This window comes from Mirounga angustirostris, unplaced genomic scaffold (assembly GCF_029215605.1).
Source record: "Mirounga angustirostris isolate CCGP_5_RB_7025 unplaced genomic scaffold, mMirAng1.0.hap1 SCAF_10, whole genome shotgun sequence".
NCBI lineage: Eukaryota > Metazoa > Chordata > Mammalia > Carnivora > Phocidae > Mirounga > Mirounga angustirostris.
The window spans coordinates 48,214,481-48,234,695 of record NW_026991718.1 but is presented as its reverse complement, the minus strand read 5'-3'; the positions used below and the strand labels follow the sequence as shown (position 1 = coordinate 48,234,695).

At 40.9% G+C, this 20,215-nt stretch overlaps 1 protein-coding gene across 3 annotated transcripts in view; it reads right to left on the bottom strand.

Moving 5' to 3' along the window:
* Window positions 1-20,215, bottom strand: part of M1AP (meiosis 1 associated protein) — a 71,998-nt gene that overhangs the window by 13,280 nt on the left and 38,503 nt on the right. For all 3 annotated transcript variants that reach the window (XR_010405587.1, XM_045884701.3, XM_064572283.1), the window contains exons 5-7: window positions 8,643-8,816; window positions 4,997-5,159; window positions 3,665-3,806 (exon numbers count right to left, since the gene is read on the bottom strand). Coding sequence is in view for 2 of the 3 variants with exons in the window: in XM_045884701.3 (XP_045740657.2) it covers window positions 3,665-3,806; window positions 4,997-5,159; window positions 8,643-8,816 (479 nt within the window). In the remaining variant the exon portion in view is untranslated. The remainder of the gene's footprint in view (window positions 1-3,664; window positions 3,807-4,996; window positions 5,160-8,642; window positions 8,817-20,215) is intronic.

The following is a 20,215-nucleotide window of genomic DNA, read 5'->3' as shown; positions in this document are numbered from 1 at the left end:
AATAAACAGCGGGGACAGGAAGGAAAGGACAGTTACAACTCATGAGAAGAAAACTGATATGACTTAGTGATGAAGTGGGTGTAAAGGACAAGAAGGCTGGAGGTCACTGAGGTTTCAAGCCTGGGTGAGCAGACAATGGTAGCGCCGCTATTAACAGAAAGACAGAAGTTAGAATGAGAAGTTAGCTGGAGGGGAAACATCACAGTAAGAAACAGAAGACTAGAGTTACACAGAGAGCTGAGGACATCAGATTTTTAAAGAACATATGAGAAAGGTGTAAGAAAGACTAGAAAACCAAGGAGTTAGAGAAGTGCTGAAAACTTGTAAATATAGCACCAGAGAGGTTCAAACTCTAAATAAGGTCTTGTCACATAGTAGGTACTGGAGAAAGATTTGTTGTTGAATGCAACAGAAGAGGCTTGTGGGGAATTCTCCCCTGTATAACACACTACCTTTTAGGATTTTTGCTACTCGGATATGTCATGTGAAAAGCAAAGAAGGAAGAGCCATTCAAACACTGTTTTGCTTCTGTCTTTTCCAGAAAAGGAGAGTGTTCTTTAATCTGCTGATGTGGAACAAACACAGAGTAGAGACAACAGTAACACAAGATGGGTGAGGAGCTATTACAAGTATCCCATCACCTTAAGTGAATTCAAGTCCATCGAAGTACAGAAGCCTGGGGTGTTCAGTGAGGCGAGAATCAGCATCAGGGTTGTAGGCTGTGTTTATCTGGCTACATCCCGGGTAGGGAATTTAGCAAGAAAGTTAAAAGCATAGGCTTTGTAGTCAACGAACTAGGTTCAAATTCTGACTTGGCCACTTTGGTAGCTATGCGACTTTTGGTAAGTCACTTGATCTCTATAGACTTCAGTCTTCTACACGTGTAAAAATGGGGACAACAATCCCTATCTCACAGAATTATTGTGAGGATTAAGTGAGATAAAGCATGCAAAGCACTTGGTTAAGTGACTAGCTCCTAGTAAGTGCTCCAAATCATGGGTAATCTATTAGTGATGGGTCAGCCACATAATTGTGAATTTCCACGATAGAGAAGTGATAAATAAGAGTCTCTTTGGCCTTTATAATGGTACCTGGCATGTAGTGCTCAATAAATATTTGTTAATGAATGAATGAGTGAATGAATGAATGAATGAATAAATAAATAAATAAATAAATAAATAAATAGATGCTCAAATGTCAAATTCAGAGGCAGGAAGAGTCTGATTTATATATGTAAGCCAGGAGGGAATAGAATACTCTTTCCCATCCTTATTTTTATTTTTAATTTGTTTATTTATTTTATTATTATTATTTTTAAAGATTTTATTTATTTATTTGACAGAGAGAGACACAGCGAGAGAGGGAACACAAGCAGGGGGAGTGGGAGAGGGAGAAGCAGGCTTCCCGCGGAGCAAGGAGCCCAATGCGGGGCTCGATCCTAGGACCCTGGGATCATGACCCGAGCCGAAGGCAGACGCTTAACGACTGAGCCACCCAGGCGCCCCCCATCCTTATTTTTAATGGCTACATAATATTTCATTGTTTGGCTGAATTGTTGTTCCCATAACCTTTCCCTTATTTTGATTTAACCATTTCTCTATTTAGGACATTTAGGTTGTTTGAATTTTTTACCACTGTAAATAACACTGAGATAAGCATGTTGGTATATACATCTGTGCTCCCTTTGCTGATTGTTTTCCTGTGCTACATACACTCCCAGCAATCAAATTAAAGTTTTGAAGTAGTTACCACTTTCCAGAAAATCTACACTCCTTCTAGCAGTGTACTAAAATGCAAATGTCTGTTTAAAATATCATGTACTGTAAGAATGTAGGGAAGCCACTTGAGGGAAATTCTTCCTGAGTGATGTAGCATCTCTCAGATCCTGAGGGATAGGGTAGAGTAAATAGTCAACTGAGCTCTTGGGCTCTGACGGTCAGGATATATCTGTTGTCTCAGCTCTGCAAAGACAGGGATGGGTGTTCTTCAGATAGGAAACAGGAACTCTGTGGGTGGGCCTAAAAGGGAGTGTGGGCTTTGAAACAGGAAAAAAGAAGCCTGCTTCTGATAGTGAAAGAGACACATTGCTGTGCTGGTCTGATCACCCATATGCTACTAGGTCAAACTGTTTCTCTATTTCCACTTGCAGTTAGACCTGTCCTCGATTATGTTTGCAGTTTTATTTTGCTTTTCAAGTGTTTCATGCTCTTTTCTAAGTGTTCCTAAGCTCTTTTATTTTTTTCCATTTCAGGAAATGGGCACCCACTTATTTGAATCAGAAACCAAGCAGTTATTTGATACCTTCCTCTTCCTCACTCCCTACATCCAATCCTTCACCAAGTTCTGACTCTCTCTCTAAAATATGTCTTTTTTTAAAAAATTAAAGATTTTATTCATTTATTTGAGAGATAGAGAGAGTGAGAGAGCATAGGAGCAGGGGAAGGAGCAGAGGGGGAGGAACAGAGGGGCGGGAGAAGAAGGCAGAAAGAAACTCAAGCAGACTGCCCACTGAGCAGGGAGCCCGATGCCAGGCTCATCTCATGACCCTGAGATCACAACCTGAGCTGAAACCAAGAGTCTGATGCTTAACCAACTGAGCCACCGAAGTGCCCCTAAAATATTTCTTTAATTGGTTTACTTTTCTTGACTTCAACATTCCAGTTCAAGCCATCATCATCTCTTGCCCAGACTACAACAATGCTCTCCCACCTCATTTTCTTGTTCCCATTCTTGCTTCTGCCAGTTCATTTCCAATGTTTGGTGTAAGTAATCTTTTAAAAACTCAAATCATCTCTCATAATTTCTTTTTGTACTTAAAGTCCAAGGTCCTTAACTTGACCTACAAAGCTTTGCATGATTTAACCCCTGCTCACTTCTCCAGCCCACCTTTTGGCTTTCTGTTTCAGTCACAATGGCCTTTCCATTCTTGATTCTTCTCTCAGCTCTTTCCAGGCTTGGGGTCTTCGCACATGCCTTTCCCAGGCATTCTCTTCCCGCCACCCTTCACCTGGCTAATTCCCATTCCCATAAACTGGCAGGTCTCAATTTAAATGTCATTTCACAGAGAGGCTTTCTGGCAGCAGGCTCTTCTTTTCCTTCATAAACTTCTCACAATTAAATATTTATATACATAATTACATTTTATAATTATGTAATTTATATATAATTCTAAATATATATAATATACATATTATATATATGTATATATATACATATATATAAAATTCTGTCTCTTTTATTACAGAGTAAGTTTCTTGAGGCCATGGATAATGTCTCTCATGTTACCATTGAATATCTACAGTTTAGCAAGATGTCTGGCACAGTCTAGGTGTTCTTCATTTAAATAAACCATAATGTCCAGCCCAGTGTTAGAGAAGTGTTAAAATATAGTTACTTACGGAAAATACCGTTTCCATTTAAATGTACAAAATTAGGGATTTTCAAGTTTACTGTCATATAACTGAGTTCAGGAAGTATTCTCTATAGCATGAAACCAACAAAGGCAAGTCATATTTAATCCACATTTCAGAGTATTTCCAGTTTTTTCTTGTCCTCTTGAGAGTTGGGACAGGTTCGGGATCAAGGTAGGATTAAGCTAGCTACTTTTCTGTGGTTGGTGCCTTAACACTCTTCTACTTCCTCACCTGGGAACATGGATACTTACCAGCAGGCTGTGACACAAGGCATGGAAGTGCTGCTGATTTGTCTCCAGCTCATCCCAGTCCAGCTGCCAACAGCTTGTGGGTCTGAGGATGCAGGGCAGTCCATATGTCAATGACTCGCAGATCCCATTGGAATTTAGAGCCCTGGCAAGAGACAATGGCAGTGAAAGTCTCCTCGGTGATATGTAGAACCTTGACATCAGATCAGCTTAAATTCAGCTTATGTCTAAGACTCTATTGTGTGGGTTAGGGCCTGTGAATTATTCACCTTAGCATGGCCAGCACCTAGCAAGGTATCTGGCACATAGCAGATGCTCAAAGCCTGTTAATCAATGAATGAAGCATCATCATGAAAAGCCATCTAGACTCTGATGGATGTTTCTTCTCCTGAGCTTATTCCATTCCAAGTGACTTTTCTGGGGATACTTCCAGAACACCCCTGCTATAGTAACCATGTAACATGATAGTATGCTAACCATCTGCATCCCAGTCCTGGCTCTCTTGTGGCAAGTGCTGAGAGAGGATGCATTTAAGAAGAGGATGAATTGGGGTACCTGGGTGGCTCAGTCAGTTAAGTGTCCAACTCTTGATTTTGGCTCAGGTCATGAGCTCAGGGTGGTGAGATTAAGCCCTGTGTTGGGCTCTGTACTGGGCATGGAGCCTGCTTAAGATTCATTCTCTCCCTCTGTCTCTCTCACCCGCCCCCCCACCCCGACTCACTCTTGATCTCTTAAAAAAAAAAAAAAAAAGAAAAAGAGAATAAATTTAAGAAAGTTCCCCAGCAGCATCTGCAGTCACAAACTCATGGACAAGCTTACTCAGATACTTGTGCACAGGCACTGTGATAGGACCTAGGAAGCAGTAAAAGTGGTCTTTGCCATCATTGCTAATTTTACCCAAGAATTGGTTCCCCTGGAAGCAGGAATTCTAGTACTTAGAGAAATGGCAAGGCAGGAGTAGATCCTATCTACCCCCTTGTTCCTTGAAGGTCAGACCTCTGTCCTGATGCCAAACACAGCAAGGTATTCAATACACACTTGCTGAATAGATAAACACTGCTGATCTTGTTTTTCTTTGTATTAAGAGACTTTCTGGATTTCCAATCCTCATCCAGGTCAGAATGTCCTACTGAGGCATATCATCCACCATCTGCCCATTTGTCTCCACACGCTGAGCAGCCTGAGCTTGCTCTTTCACTCCCATAACTAGTTTCTGCTTTGGAACTGACTCCCACCTGCCTGATACTTGGAGATGCCCTCTACCTCAGGACTTCCTAGTTGGAACCAGGAAGAATAAGCATTTGCATGGATTGGGGAAGTTCCCTTATCCCATACTTGATCACCCGGAGCTTGTAACGAGAGGCTGACGACTGGGAGGCCATCTGGTAGAGTGTGCTGAAGTCTCCTTTGGGGTCATCCATTCTCAAGGAGCCATCAGCTGTGCCAGGGAGAAGGGACGGGCTGAGGAGTCGCTCTTGGAGATCACATTTCAGGCACACTACAATAAAAATGGCATTGGGGGAGGGATAGTCTGTCACAAGTTACCTCAGGCTATGTGATTAAGAGACAACATCTGCTACCCATTCCACATCCACCAGGCAAGTAAGGCTTGGGAGGAGGCAGGGGAGTGGAAAGGGGAAAGTATGATTGGTTTGGAAAGGCAGAGCAGGTCTGGACCTACAGTGTTGCTCAATACAATAGTTAACTTATTTTCTGCATCTGATATGGTTTTTACTTGTTTTACTTCTGGGCTGGCTGAGCAGTTGCCTCATAGTGAGAGATCTAGCTTGTGATCCAGTCCGAGAGGAACGTGGGCCCTCTGTGGAGGAGGCAGCCAACACTATGATATGCAGAGGCCCTTTGCAATCACAGATGGGATCTCTGCTGCTTCCCTCTGGCTAAGCTTTGGCAAGACTATAGGTCAGATGAAGGAAGAGCAGGAAAGCAGAAGTCAGGGAGTCAGCTGACAGCTACTGTTTCTCTGTGGGCTCTTCTAGGGACATTCAGGGGAGGGGGAGGAATAAGTTCCTGAAATGGTTTATTTTTTAATTCCCCAAAGAAACCTGAAGGTAGAACCTTCTGGAGCATCACCGTGGCAACAGACAACCATTCTGAGGGGGCTTCACCTAAGTATGAATTATTCATCAAGGTATTATGCCCTTCTATATTAAGGTTCTGCTCTGGCAGGTACATTCACATGCCACAGTGTACAATATACTGTTGCACTAGGCTTGCAGCCTTGATACTACAAAGTTTTTCAATAAAATGTATACCAGGTGTGAATACTGTTAACAAACATGACATAAAAACGAAAGCAGAAATAATGTAGAAAAAGAGATAGGATGGCAGAATTAAAGGTCAGATCCATCTGGCCCTCCTGGGCCCAGCAATCAGATGTAGACATTAATTCTGGGTAAGACAGTCTTGGCCTGCTGTGTCTCAGAGCCCAGGAAGTCAGTAGGAGGGGCTTGGCCTAGGACTCCCCTCAATTCCTCTGTGCCTGACTTCTTCATTGTTAGATATCTGGGCTTTAGGACTGGAGAGCTGTGTTCATCTGGCTGAGATTCTCAACTCTGGTTGCAATAAGAATCACCTTTTTATTAAGGAACTTTTAAAAGACACTGATGTCTGGGCCCTACCTCACACTAATGAAAGTGGGATCTCTGGAGATGGAATCTAGATACTGGTATTTTTAAAAAGTCCCTCATGTGATTTTTACTGCAGCCAGGGCTGAGAACTACTGGCACTATAATCTCGACAGTATTCCAAAGCTGAGAAAACTGTCTTACCAGGACTAGAGTCTAGAATCAGGTGTGCTTCTCACCACCCTGAACCCAGATGCAGAAGTGGCTGACTCCAAACCCACGAAACGAGAAAAGACACTCATCTGAAGCTGACTGTGCACTCTGTCAGAAGGAGGCCTCTGAGGGAAGCACCTAGAGAAGGGGTGGGGGGGTTGGGGGGGAAGGGCCCTGGGCAGCTACAGAAGAAGGTGGAGTGGGTGGAGAACCTTGTAAGGAGTCAGAGTGAACATCTGAGGAGCAGTCCTCAAAAGATTCTAGAGTAGAAGAGCTCAGCGTTCTGTACTGTTTTGTTTTATTTTTTATAGTGAGCCACATTTCCAGAAATCCAGTGTGGTAATGCAGCAGTTTTTTTTTTTTAAACAATGGATAACTATATTATGGTCTTTATTGTAGTTGTATAAACTCTCAGGTTGGTCATACCCACCATGGAGGAGGGCTACTTTCCCCAGATCTCACTCCAATTGCGCCTGAACATCTGGATTCCAGTGTAGGCCTCCCTAGTAGAAGAGCTGATGAATCTGGGTCTAAGTTCCACTGTGTACCCAGAAGACCTGCAAATTTCTGAAAAATGATTGCAGATGGAGATAAATATTCTGGCTCTGACCCTGGTACTGAAAGCCATGGAAAGAGGGAGGGGAAAGGTAGAGAAATTCTCAACTATACCATGGGAAAATGCTGTATAACAGTTGAAGAAAGTCTGGTTGCTGGAGTTCCTGGCCTTGGAGGGCCCCAGCCCTCCTTATGAGAGAAATGCCCAGCATGAGGCGGCATCTTTGTTCACAACTGCCCAGCATGAAGCAGGCTGTGTAGTAGGTAAGGGTCCAGGTTCTGGAGGCAGACAGACCTGGGTTTGATGAATGTTTTCTGGGCTGAGTGTGGTCAAATGTACAAAATATAGATTTCTAATCTTAAGAGTTAAGAGTGGGCTCTGGAGTTGCATAACTTCAAATTCTGCTATTAATTTTTCTGTGCTGTCCTGGGAAAATGTCTAGTTTCTCTAAGTCTCAGTTTTTTCATCTGTAAAACAGGGAGATAATATCGGTATTTAATTAAGACACATTCCACCCCCCCCCACATACTAACATCTCTATATGTCTTACAATTGCCATTGGCCAGACACACACTCCAAACACTTATTTACTACTTTAACTTCTCAGTAAGGATAAAATAATATTTCTAAGTGATAGAAAGCACTGTGTCATGTTTAATTGGCAGTGTTTTTCTTTCTTTGTGGTACATAAAGTAATGGTGTATCTCATAACTGATAGCACCTTAGATTCAATGACATATGGTAACAGTACCTGCTTCATGGTGGTGGGTGAAGATGAAATGAGATAATGCAGAAAAGGAGGTAGCATAGTGCTTGGGAAAAACAGATATGAAGTGGATTCCAGAAGAGGGAACAGAGAGGAATTGGCACCATCAGCCTTGGACAAAAGGAGTGGAAAGGAGGTCCAGGGAAGATTTACACACCAAGGAAAGACAGATTGAAATCAAGGTAAGTCATCAAAGGCATCCCAGGCCCTAGGTTGAAATGGGGGTGTGGGGAGGGGTGGCAGGTAAAGATCTGATGGCTCTCCCCAGAAAGAAAGGACCACCATGTGTCTTCCCCTTTTGGAGTGGGAGTCTATACCCATATTTCTCACTGAACTCCCACCTCTACTAGTTGGGCTACTAGTTGTCCTCTGTGGGGCCTGCTTCTGTAGTTGTTTTAGTTTACTTCAGTTTGATGTCTTCCTATCCGAAAGACCTCTATTTAATCTTGGTTTAATCTTTGTTCTTTACCTTCTCACAGGCCCTGTTGATAATTGTTGAGGTACCAGCATGCCTCAAGTTATTGTATCAATAATATCTATTACAATTCAAAATGAAAAACTTGAGAAAAATATATGATTCATTGTGCTCTTGTTTAGTTTAGGTGCTGCCCTATTATTGAGGTATCTAAGTCTTCCTCCTAAACTAACTGGCCCTTGCTGTCTAGGCTTAATTAGGTTCAGTTTTTCTAACTGTGGTTACTTTTTAGAAATTCTTTTCTTACTCCTTGTGCTTACACTGCACAGCCTCCTTCAGTCTCTAAACCTCAACTAATGTGTATTCTGACGACTCACAAATCTAGAATCTTAATCCAAGACTAGGATAATCATAGCCTATATAATAGGTCTTTTGGGGCTGTGTACTTGAATCATCTCTGGCTCTGGAAATGTTGCTGAAACATCGTGAAGGAAGAAGAAGATGGATATGCTCTTGGTCTGTTCCATTGTTATGTAGCCAGGCTTTGAAGAAAATCTCCATGCTGACAACATCATTGTCTATAGTTTGAAGGTCAATGTCAGTTCCCAGGATAGAACTCTCTGCAGAAGAAAGGGAATTAGTGGATAAAGTGTTTAATTCTTTAATTGTAAACTTTGAAAAATGTAAAACTTTAAATGTGCCCATCTTTTGACCCACAAATTCTATCCCCTGGATATCTAACTTAGAGACATTCTTAGATAGTACACATGGACACATATGCAAAGATATTCAGTACAGCATTGTTGTAATAACAAATAATCAAAACCTCAAACAGGAAGCAATTCAAATACCCATCAATAGGGGAATGTTTAAATAAATTATGGCACACTCAACCTTTGGAGAATTACGCAGCTGTTAACAAAGTAAAGTTAAATGCACTGGCAAGAAAAGCTAAGAAATAGTAAGTAAATAAAGTTGTAGAACAGATGTATAGTATGAACCATTTATATAAAAATAAAAGAAAATAAATAAAAATGAAACCCTTGGCCTAAGTACATACATATGTATGTAAATGCATTTTACAAAGGTCTGGAGGCTACCATCAAACTGTTAATGGTGGGCAGGAGTGGAAACAGGGCAGAGTTCTAAAATATGTTTCCTTTTTATTATTCATACTTCTGCTTAAATTTTGTTGTATTTAAAAAACACTCTGGAATACAAAAACAGCCAAAAAATAATACAGCAATGCAAGTTAAATACTTAGTTAACAAGGGGGAGCTTCTGCTTCTTCAGCTATTTATTTATTTTAAAAGATTTTATTTATTTATTTATTTGAGAGAGATCAAGAGAGCACAAGCACGGGGACTGGCAAAGGGAGAGGGAGAAGCAGGCTCCCCGCTAAGCAGGGAGTCCAAAGACAACGTGGGGCTTGCTCCCAGGACCCTGGGATCATGACCTGAGCCGAAGGCAGATGCTTAACCAACTGAGCCACCCGGGCACCGCTTCTTCAGCTCTTATTTCACAGTAAAAATGTATTTAATTATTACTTTTGCTATAAAAAGCGTGAAAGAAAAAAATGGTGCACTCCCAGGCTTCACCTCAGACATAGATTATACAAATTTGTCATTGGCATGCTGTAACTCACAAGGGTAATTAGCAGCCAGGAAGACAGAAATGGTCTAGTGGAGTGTGATTTGATTCCACATCTGAGTGAATGGAACTGGGTCTGTGGGGCGATGAGGCTTTGCTGGTCTACTTCCTGTTTTAGGCAACACTCACTCAGGCACTGGGGTCTGGGTCTGCAGGTAAAGGTTATCAGTAAAAGCCAAATGTAAGGTAGTAGAGGAAGCACAGAAAGAGGAAATGAGGCAAGAGCTGGAAAGAAACAGAAGAGGAACCTGATTTTTTTTTTTGCCTTACCATGAAGGACTCTCTGAAATACTTTTACAAAGAGCCTAAGAAAATTGATGAATTAACTTCTGTGTATGACTCATAGACCCCAGGGAGAAGGCTGGTTTATTTCTAGAACGACATTCCTGAGGACAAGGCGGCAGAGGTACCAGACTTTCCAAACGGAACAAAGGGCTTCAGTCCAGCGTGTTGGTACCCACACAGGGAGGTGTGGTGAGACTCAGATGACTTCATGTCCTACTTAATGACTTATTCTGTGCCTGAAAAGGGGCTCCCAATGCATTTCTCTTTGACCAGTATGATTAAAACTCTGCCATCTTCCATGAACTGTTCTGAGGATTCATTAGCCAAGTATTTCATTCATTCTATCAAGCAGTAATTTTTTACTGTGTACTATATAGAATATGAAATATTGTACAGGGTACAAAGATTATATGATGCTCTTTTCTCTTACAGAGTTTGTAAAGCTACATTATTCTTGACCATTCCTTCTCAAACTGTCATCTGCCACATTATATTTTAGGTACTACAGTGATAAGTATGAAGTCACTGCCCAAGAAATGTTCCTCGTGAGTAAAGAGAAAGTATCTTTTTAATAACGTGAATTTTATTTTGTCACAGGCAAAACGAGAAGTAAGTTAATTTTACTGAGCCTGAGGCCTGGATTTCAATTTGAGTAACAAGTACGGAAAGAACTGAACCCAAAACTTCAGTGAGGCAAAATCAGTATTAAAGCATGAGAAGGCAGATACAAAATGAAAGAAATGGAATTGAGCGAAGGATCTCCAAAAGTGGAGAAGATAATATGGTTTAGATTTCGAACAACAGATTTTGCAGAAGAGAAGTGTTTCTTTTCTTTTCCCCAGGGAAAGGGTGGAAGATTAGAAACTCCTACCATGGCAGTATAAGGAGACCACAGCAAGTTCTCTCCCACCAAAAACCTGGAAATAGAAAAATAGGACTTTCCTTAGTTAAACTACAGTATCAACAGAGTACTACAGAGTAGTGAGGTCAATGAAAAACAGTTACCTTAAGAAAAGAGAATGGCTCACAGACCAGAGCAAGATTTGGCTATAGCCTATGGATGAGACTGGCTTATCCAAAGAATGAATGTGTCCATTAGAAGGGGAGAGGGTTGGCCAGAAATGGAGCACAGAGAAGGGGAGCAACAGAAGAATGCGCAGGCAGTGCCCATCCAAGTGTGGCTCAGAGGAGAGGGCATGCTGGCTCAATGACATGTCCTGATGGCAGGATGTGTTTGTCGAGTCTCTGCTATTCTTGATGTTATGGTGGTTATGGTTCTCTAAGATATTCTGACTTATACTTTGGTCTTGAGCTTGGTAAGGTGAGTCTACCTCTGGGACACTACTGACAAAATCAACTTTCTGATCCTGCAAAGCTGAAGAACCAAGCCTAAAACATGGTGCCTTTATGAAGGAAAATACCAGCCTTTCCTGCAGATACCCCATCAATGTTCCTGAAATTTTTTCCAGCTTCTTAACCTACAAGTTCTTGGGAGAGCCACAGAGCTTCTTCCTTTGCAAAAGTTCTCATGTAATCTCCATAGAGGCTCTGTGCTTTAGATTTGAGTCCACAGTTTTGCAGGCTCAGAAGGGAGTCAGCAGCTTCTGAGGGACAGTCACACTGGCCAAGCTAAAGACTAATGTGGAAACCAGAACAGACTAGAGGGAGAAATTTTTTTTTATCCATTTCTCTGTCACTGGTTCAGGCATTCTTTTCCTTAGGCCTGGATTGCAGTAAGCATCTTAATTGTCCTATCAATTCCATTCCTTCCCCTCCAGTATTTCTTACGTACTACTACCAGTTAATTTTTCTTTTTTTTTTTTTAAAGATTTTATTGATTTATTTGAGAGAGAGAGAATGAGAGAAAGCACATGAGAGGGGGGAGGGTCAGAGGGAGAAGCAGACTCCCTGCCGAGCAGGGAGCCTGATGCGGGACTCGATCCCGGGACTCCAGGATCATGACCTGAGCCGAAGGCAGCCGCTTAACCAACTGAGCCACCCAGGCGCCCCTACCAGTTAATTTTTCTAAAACATGGTTTCATCAGTTCCCTCCTTTGCTAAAGAGCACATACTGCCTTCCTTGGTCATTTTCTTTATTCCCCTCACTCACCCTGTACCACTTGGTTCTACTCATTATTCCTCAAATATCCCACTCTTCCCTTCTGTGATGGCTCCTAAGATTCCTCCCCACCCCCTGCTGTCGAGATCCTATATGCCCATTCATTCCCCATTCCCTAGCTCAGTAGCTAGCTTAGAGCTGAAGCTTAGCATATGCCTGTTGAGTTCAACATTTGCTCCCCCTCCTCAGCTCTCATTACTTTTTCCTGTAACTCTTCTGCTTCAACTAAATTAGTCTCCTTGCCACATGACTTCCTTCCTTCCTTAGCGCTTTTATTACTCTGTCAATCCATGGCTCGCTCCTCCCCCAAAACTCAACTCCAAACTGACTCTGTCCCGGAAGTTATGCTTAATTATATCCTCCCTTATTTGGGTTTAATCATCAACTCCTGGGTATCTGTGGGCTTCATCTGGGCAATACTAATTACTCTTGCTAATCTGTTTCTTCAGAAGGGTTTTCTTCTCTGTGAATTTATGAAAAGTGGTGGGATGTGATGGGAAGAGCAGGGTTATACTACTTTGGACAAAGTGGGGATAATACAACCTATTTCATAGTTATATGAAGCATAAGAAGTGAGATGATTATCTATGAATGGCATGCCTAGGTCCAACAAATGGCATTTTTTCCCTTTTCTCTCATCAACAAAATGATTTGCTCTTACAGGATAAGAATGTGCTTTCCTTTTTTTTAAACTTTCCTACCTATCACTTCCTTTGGTGACTGTTTTCTCCCCAGCACTGACATATGTAAGAACACCAAAGGCAGAGAATTGTGATCCTCACAAATACAATGAAATGTGCTAAACCGGGCACCTGGGTGGCTCAGTTGGTTAAGCGTCTGCCCTCTGCTCAGGTCATGATCCCAGGGTCCTGGGATCCAGTTCTGCATCGGGCTCCCTGCTCCGCAGGGAGTCTGCTTTGCCCTCTGCCCCTCCCCTCCTGTGCTCTCTCTCCCTCCCTCTCTCTCAAAAATAAATAAAATCTTAAAAAAAAACCAATGTGCTAAATCTGGGGAATGGGGAAGAGACTTGTCACTTCTCAGATGTTGAAGAGCAGCTCCCACTTTGACTGGCGAGCAGGGCACTGGGCACTGAATGAGCCGGTCCCACTGACAGTATGAAACAGGAAGGTTACGGGAGTGAGTGGGGCTCTTAAGTGTTTGGGTGGTGAGGACAAGGAAGGACTGGTTCACTGCAGCCAGGCTGCAGTCAGCATTCACATTCAGTGTTTGGACTTGCCCTGCCCTCCTGTGGCCACAAGTAGTGACACCTTTTACTGAACTCTTGCGGAAGGGCCACAATAATAGGAAAAACTAACAGAGCCAAATGATTGAAAATAAGGTAATGCCTAAAGCAGTCCTTCTCAGAATTCAACCCTAAAGCAAGGTTGCAAAATGGAAATGTATTTAAGATAGAATGTAACACTTTAATACACAAACAGACATAGAATATCTAAAGTAAAGACCTAGGAAAATGGTGCTCCAGCTCAGTCCTGTAGATCCTCCCTTGTCCTACAAAGGCCCTGACCTATAGGCCAGACCTGTTCCTTTCCAAATGGCCCTCATATGGCCTGTCCTTGAGCAGGATGGGCTTTAGGGGTTCTGGGAACCTCCTGAAATTATATATAATTCCATCTGTACGTGTAGAGGTGTATTCTAATAGGGTGGAGGAAGAAACAGGTCCTGTGCTTTTATCAGATTCTTGAGAGTGCTGTGACTCCAAAAAAAGGTCAAGAGCCACTGCAAAAACTATGGAATTCTGATATCTTAGCCTCCCTGGGCCAGTTTGCAATCAGTGCTGTCTAGCTTCTGAATATAGGAGTAGTACAGAATGTTAATAACTAGGATAAGTAATCAGAGTGGACAAAGTTTGCTCAGGAACAACTGTGCAGAGTCATTTAACCACTGTCTTTAAATCAACAATGGCATGAGGATAATCTCCAATAGCAATCACAATGTTGGGCGCAGCCTGGCTTGTCTTTCTGAGCTCATGTCCCTCATTTATGGAGATGATGCTTGGACCCTGGAAAAAAGGAGAAGCTCCTTTTTTTTTTTTTAAAGATTTTTTTTAAATTTATTTATTTGACAGAGAGAGACACAGCGAGAGAGGGAACACAAGCAGGGGGAGTGGGAGAGGGAGAAGCAGGCTTCCCACGGAGCAGGGAGCCCAATGCGGGGCTCGATCCCAGGACCCTGGGATCATGACCTGAGCCGAAGGCAGACGCTTAACGACTGAGCCACCCAGGTGCCCCAAGGAGAAGCTCCTTGAAAGGAGGTAGCTGGGTAGTGATGATTATAGTGGTGTAGACTCTCTAGAGAGGTGAGTGCAGGACTGAGCAAGTGGTGATCATCTTCCTAGGGTTCCAATCTATAAGAGAGCAAAACATCACTAGAACTGTAATGAGAATAGAGAGACTTTATTTCCCAGAACTCTTCTCAGGGAGAGTAGAGATGTCATTCATTCATTCATCCTTTCATTCAATTCATTTGTCATTCAAATAATTATTTATTTAGTGCCTTCTATGATCCAGGCACTGATTGTGTCAACAATGAAAGAGATAAATTCTCTGCTTTTGTGGCTTACATTCTATTGGGAGAACAAACAATAAACAAACAATAAACAAACAATGGGAACAAAAAACAATTACAGATAATGATAGGTACTATGAAGAAAAATAAAGCAAGATAAGGGTATGGCGTGTGTGTGTGTGTGTATGTGTGTGTGACATTTTTCTCTTCAGGAAAGTTTATGATCCAAGTTGTAAGAAAATACATTTTATTTAAGGGCCTTAATTAAGAGCTCTATTTTCATTTTACAAAAAAAAAAAAAAAAAAAAGCAACCCACATGCAAAAGAGATTGGTCCCTACTGACTGAGACATACCAAAATCTAAACATAGTTTAACTTGGAAAACACTAGACTTAGAAGGTATTTAAAGAGTCCTCTTTTTCTGCATAAACGTGTTTACATATTCTATAAACAAAGAAGCATTTATTGTAAATTGCAACGCAAATCTGAAAAGTTGACTGGGAGAAAGTGTTTTCATAGGCAGTACAGTGAGGGAGAACAGGGAAATGGGTTATTTAGGAGGTTTGAATGAAGAGGAAGTGGGGCTAGGAAGGCATTACATCTATTGGTATGGCCCCAAGAACTAGCCCAAGGAGCTTTGTTTGCCTCTATAATGTCCAAGGGAGCCAAGGTCAAGATTTACTCTGAGGTGAAAACAAAAATAGGAGGCACCAAGAAAGAACAGAATACTTACTGGGGAGCTAGGAGGAAGAAGGAATAGTTTTAAAAAGACACGGAAACCCAAGAAAGTCCTAACATATGTCTAGACAGACTATGTGACAGCTTTGTGATTCTGCATATGTGTATGCATTTTTGTATTGTTGGAGGTATATCTTCAAGGTATTGGATTTCTAGAAGTGGGAGTGGTAAGTAAATGGACATGTCCCCAAACCAAATAATCTAATTAAAAAGTGCGCAGAAGACAAGAATAGACAGTTTTCCAAAGAAGACATATAGATGGTCAACAGACACATGGAAAATGCTCAACATCACTGATCATCAGGGAAATGCAAATCAAAACTACAATGAGAGATCACCTCACACCTATCAGAATGGCTAAAATCAACAATACAGGAAACAACAGGTGTTGGTGAGGATGTGGGGAAAGGGGAGCCCTCTTGCACTGTTGGTGGGAATGTAAACTAGTGCAGCCACTCTGGAAAACAGTATGGAGGTTCCTCAAAAAGTTAAAAATAGAACTACTCTATGACCCAGCAATTGCACTACTAAGTATTCACCCAAGGAATACAAAAATACTAATTCAAAGGGATACATGCACTCCAATGTTTATAGCAGCATTATCTACAATTGCTAAACTATGGAAACTGCCCAAGTGTCCACAGACTGATGAATGGATTAAGAAGATGTGATATGTATATATAATTGAATATTACTCAGCCATAAAAAAGAAATCTTGCCTTTGCAATGAAATCTTGCCATTTACCATTGGATGGACCTAGAGAGTAAGATTAAATAAAAAAAAAAAAGTTCAATAAATGAATCAACAACAAAAAAACAAAACAAAAAGTAAACACACATGTTATTTTGTTAGGTATTGCCAAATATCCCTCCAAAAGGGTTGTGCCACTGTGCATTCTATCAGCAAGGCAAATGTGTTCTCATACTTTTTAACTTTTGCAAATCTAATAGGTGGTAAGTAGTATGTCGGTGCAGTCTTAATTTTCATTTCTCTAATTATGAGTGAGGTTAAGCATATTTTCATATGTTTAAGGGCCATTTAAAAGTATCTTTTGAATTATCCACTCATGTCTTTTATCCATTTTTCTGTAGGGTTTTTGGTCTTTTTCCCCTAAGTTTTTAAGTGTTCTTTTTATATTAGAGATATTAGCCCTTCCTCTCCATGTCCCCACCCCCCACCCAAGATTTAACTTGTAAATAATTTCTCCAATTTTTTCAGTTGTCTTTTGACTTTATTTAGGGTACCTTTTGCCATGCCATATTTTTGTTTTGCTATATTTTTATTTTTATGCAGTTAAATAAATTACTGCACATGGATTTTGAGTCATAGGTAGAGAAACTTTCCCTATTCTAAGATTATAAAGGTATTCACCAATGTTTTCTTTTACTACTCTTTAAATATTATTCTTTACAGTTAGGTCCCTGGTACACTTGGAATGCTTTCTAGATGGTAACCAGTTGCCTGGCACCACTTTTGGAACAAGTCCATCTTTGCCCTTGTAATTGGAGAGGCCACCTTTATCTTGTACTAAATTTATACCGGTACTCATGTCTATTTCTGTCCCCAGTTAGTCCTTGTGTTGTGCTAACCAAGGCTCCAGTGCTAGGGATACGATGAGGCCAATCTCAGATGGGCAAGTGGCCAGACTGTCCAAGGTTGGGTGGGAATAACACAGGGCATCTGCCAAATGAAGCAGGGGTATGTGCATCTGTAATTGTTAGGGGATGAGAAGGAGAAAGGAGGAGGAGAGTAGAGTTGGGATTTAGTCAGAAGAACTTTTAAGTCATAGTCTTGTAAAGACAGAGAGAAATGATGGAGCACTTGAGTTTACTAAAGTGAATATAGAAAAGGAAGTAAAAAGACAGAACCAAACTGATCAACAATGAAGAGGACCTTCCAGTCTGGTTGAGTTCTGATTTCCTTATAAATAATAGCTATAAACTCTAGATAATATAGTTAAAAAAATAAACCAACTATCTGAGGACAACTGCCTGAGGACTGTGGAGACTGAACAAAGGTAGATTTCAGAGAGGAACTGAAACTTGGGAACAAGTGACCAGCAAAGAATGAGTTCCCCCGAGGGTGGCCTCAGTTGTATCAGTGTGAACTTAGCATAGCAGCTTAAACTTCAATAGAAAGGCCTCCCTCTTTCACTGGCCTTACCAGGGGAAGGAGCCAGAGGCAAAGAGAACCTCCAGAAAGTGGGGAAGAAATCCAAGAAAGGAGGGAGCCTGAGAACCCTAAATTATGTGTTTAAAACTCAGTCCATGCACCTTGCTGACCCTTGCACCACACATGTATGGGACAAACTGAAAGCAGCTCATAGTTGAGGCTTAACGAATGCAACTGAGATCTGAGTCCCTGACTACTGCAGGCCATGACAGGTTGCAGTTTGCGTCTAACAAAGTTAGCTGTCTACCAAAACAAACACTTTTCAGGGTAATATACTAGGATCTGGAGTCCATATAACAACATTCACAAAATACAACCCAAATGTTTTAGCATACAGAGTCAGAAAATGTGACCCAGTCTCAAAGGAAAATACAATCAACAAATGCAAACACCAAGATGATAAAGGTATCAGACTTACCAAAGATTTTAAAGCAGCATAATTATATAACTATACATATAAATTATAATTATGCTCAATGAGGAGTAGAAAATATGTTCATAATGAATGACCATATAGGAAATAACAGGGAAATAAAAAATATAAAAAAGAATAATATGGAAATTTTAGAACTGAAAAATACAGTATCTGAACAAGAAAATTCACTGCATGGGCTTGGGAATGAGAGCTGAGAGGCAGTAAACTTAAAGATAGGTCAATGAAGATAATTTAATCTAAAAAAGAGAAAGAAAAAATTCTGAACAAATAAAACCAACCACAGAGGCTTGGAAAACTGTAAAAACAATTTTAAACGTTTAACACGTGGGTAATTGGATTCCCAGAAAAAGAGACAAAGGGGAATGAGATGGAAAACATATTTGAGGAGACGATGGCAGGAAATTTCCCAAATTGAATCAAGGATATAAATTTATAGGTTGTGATATTGTGGCTTATAATAAGAAATATACATTTGGTCTTTGTCCTGTTTCTGGCAGAGCTCCTAAAACCTTTGGGATTTCCGAGGTGAGAGAGCAATAAAGATATCTTTAGTCATGTTAATGAGGCAACTTTTGGAAAGCACCTAAGGATGGGGTCAGTTGCCAGAGGAGATAGTCCTGTGATTAGAGGGTTGGAACTTTCAGTTCCACACTGTGACCTCTGGTGAGGAGAAAGGGACCCTGAGGTTGAATCACTTGTCAATGGCCAATGATTTCATCAACTGTGCCTATGTAATGAATTCCCCATGAAAACCCCTAAAAGGACGTGGTTCAAAGAGCTTGTGGGTTGATGACATGTAGAGATTTGGGGAGAGTGGTATTCTGGGAGAGGGCCTGAAAGCTCTGATTCTCTGTCCTCACACTTTGCCCTATGCATTTCTTTTACTGGGCTGTTTCGGAATTATCTCCTCCTATAATAAAATGGTAATCTAGTATGTAAAATGTTTCTCTGAGTTCTGTGAGCCGCTCTGACAAATTAAATAAATCCAAGGAGGGGGTCATTGGAATTTCTGACCTATAGCTGATCAGTCAGAAGCATACGTGACAACCTGGACTTGTGATTGGTGTCTGGTATGTGTGTGTGTGTGTGTGTGTGTGTGCGTGTGTGAGATTTTTTTTTTGTGGGACTGAGCCCTTAGTTTGTGGATCTGATGCTATCTCCGGATAGTGCCGGAATTGAGTTAAGTTGTAGGACACCAGCTGGTGTAGAACTGCTTGTGGGAAAATGCCCCCACACATCGAAATTGGGTACAGTATGGTTATAGATTCAAGAAGTTCAGTGAACCCTAAATAAGAAATCTGTGCCTAGTCACATCATTATAAAGCTGCTGAAGAACAAACATAAAGAGAAAATTCTTGAAAGCTGCCAGATAAATAAATGATTCTTTACATACAAGGGGAAAGTGATTCAAGGACTGTGACATTTAATTAGAAACCATGGAAGACCAGAAGATAGTGGAACAACATATTTAACATGCTGAAAGAAAAAAAATATTCTTTCAACACATAATTCTATATATAAGAAAAATATTCTTCAAGAACGAAGGTGAAATATGCATTTTCAGATAAATAACAACTAAGAAAATTTGTCACCATCAGAACTAGCTATAAGAAATACAAAAATTCAGGTGCCTGGGTGGCTCAGTTGGTTAAGCGTCTGCCTTCAGCTCAGGTCATGATCCCAGGGTCCTGGGATCGAGTTCCGCATCAGGCTTCCTGCTCGGCGAGGAGTCTGCTTTTCCCCCTCCTTCCCGCTTGTGCTCTCTCTCACTATCTCTGTCTTTCTCAAATTAAAAAAAAAAAAATTTAAAAATTAAAAAAATTAAAAAAAAAAGAAATATAAAAATTCTTTGAGCTGAAGGACATAATATCCAAAGGAAACTTGGATCTTCAGGAATGAATGAAGAGCATTGGAAAAGAAAAGAATATTTTTCTCTTAGTTTCTTTAAAATACATATTATTGTTTAAAGCAAAATTTATAATGTCTTGTGTAATTTATAATGTAGATGTAATCCACATGGCAACTACAAAATAAAAGACAGTGTGTGTCTGTTTGTGTGTGAAGGGGATAAATGGGCCTACATGGTTGCAAA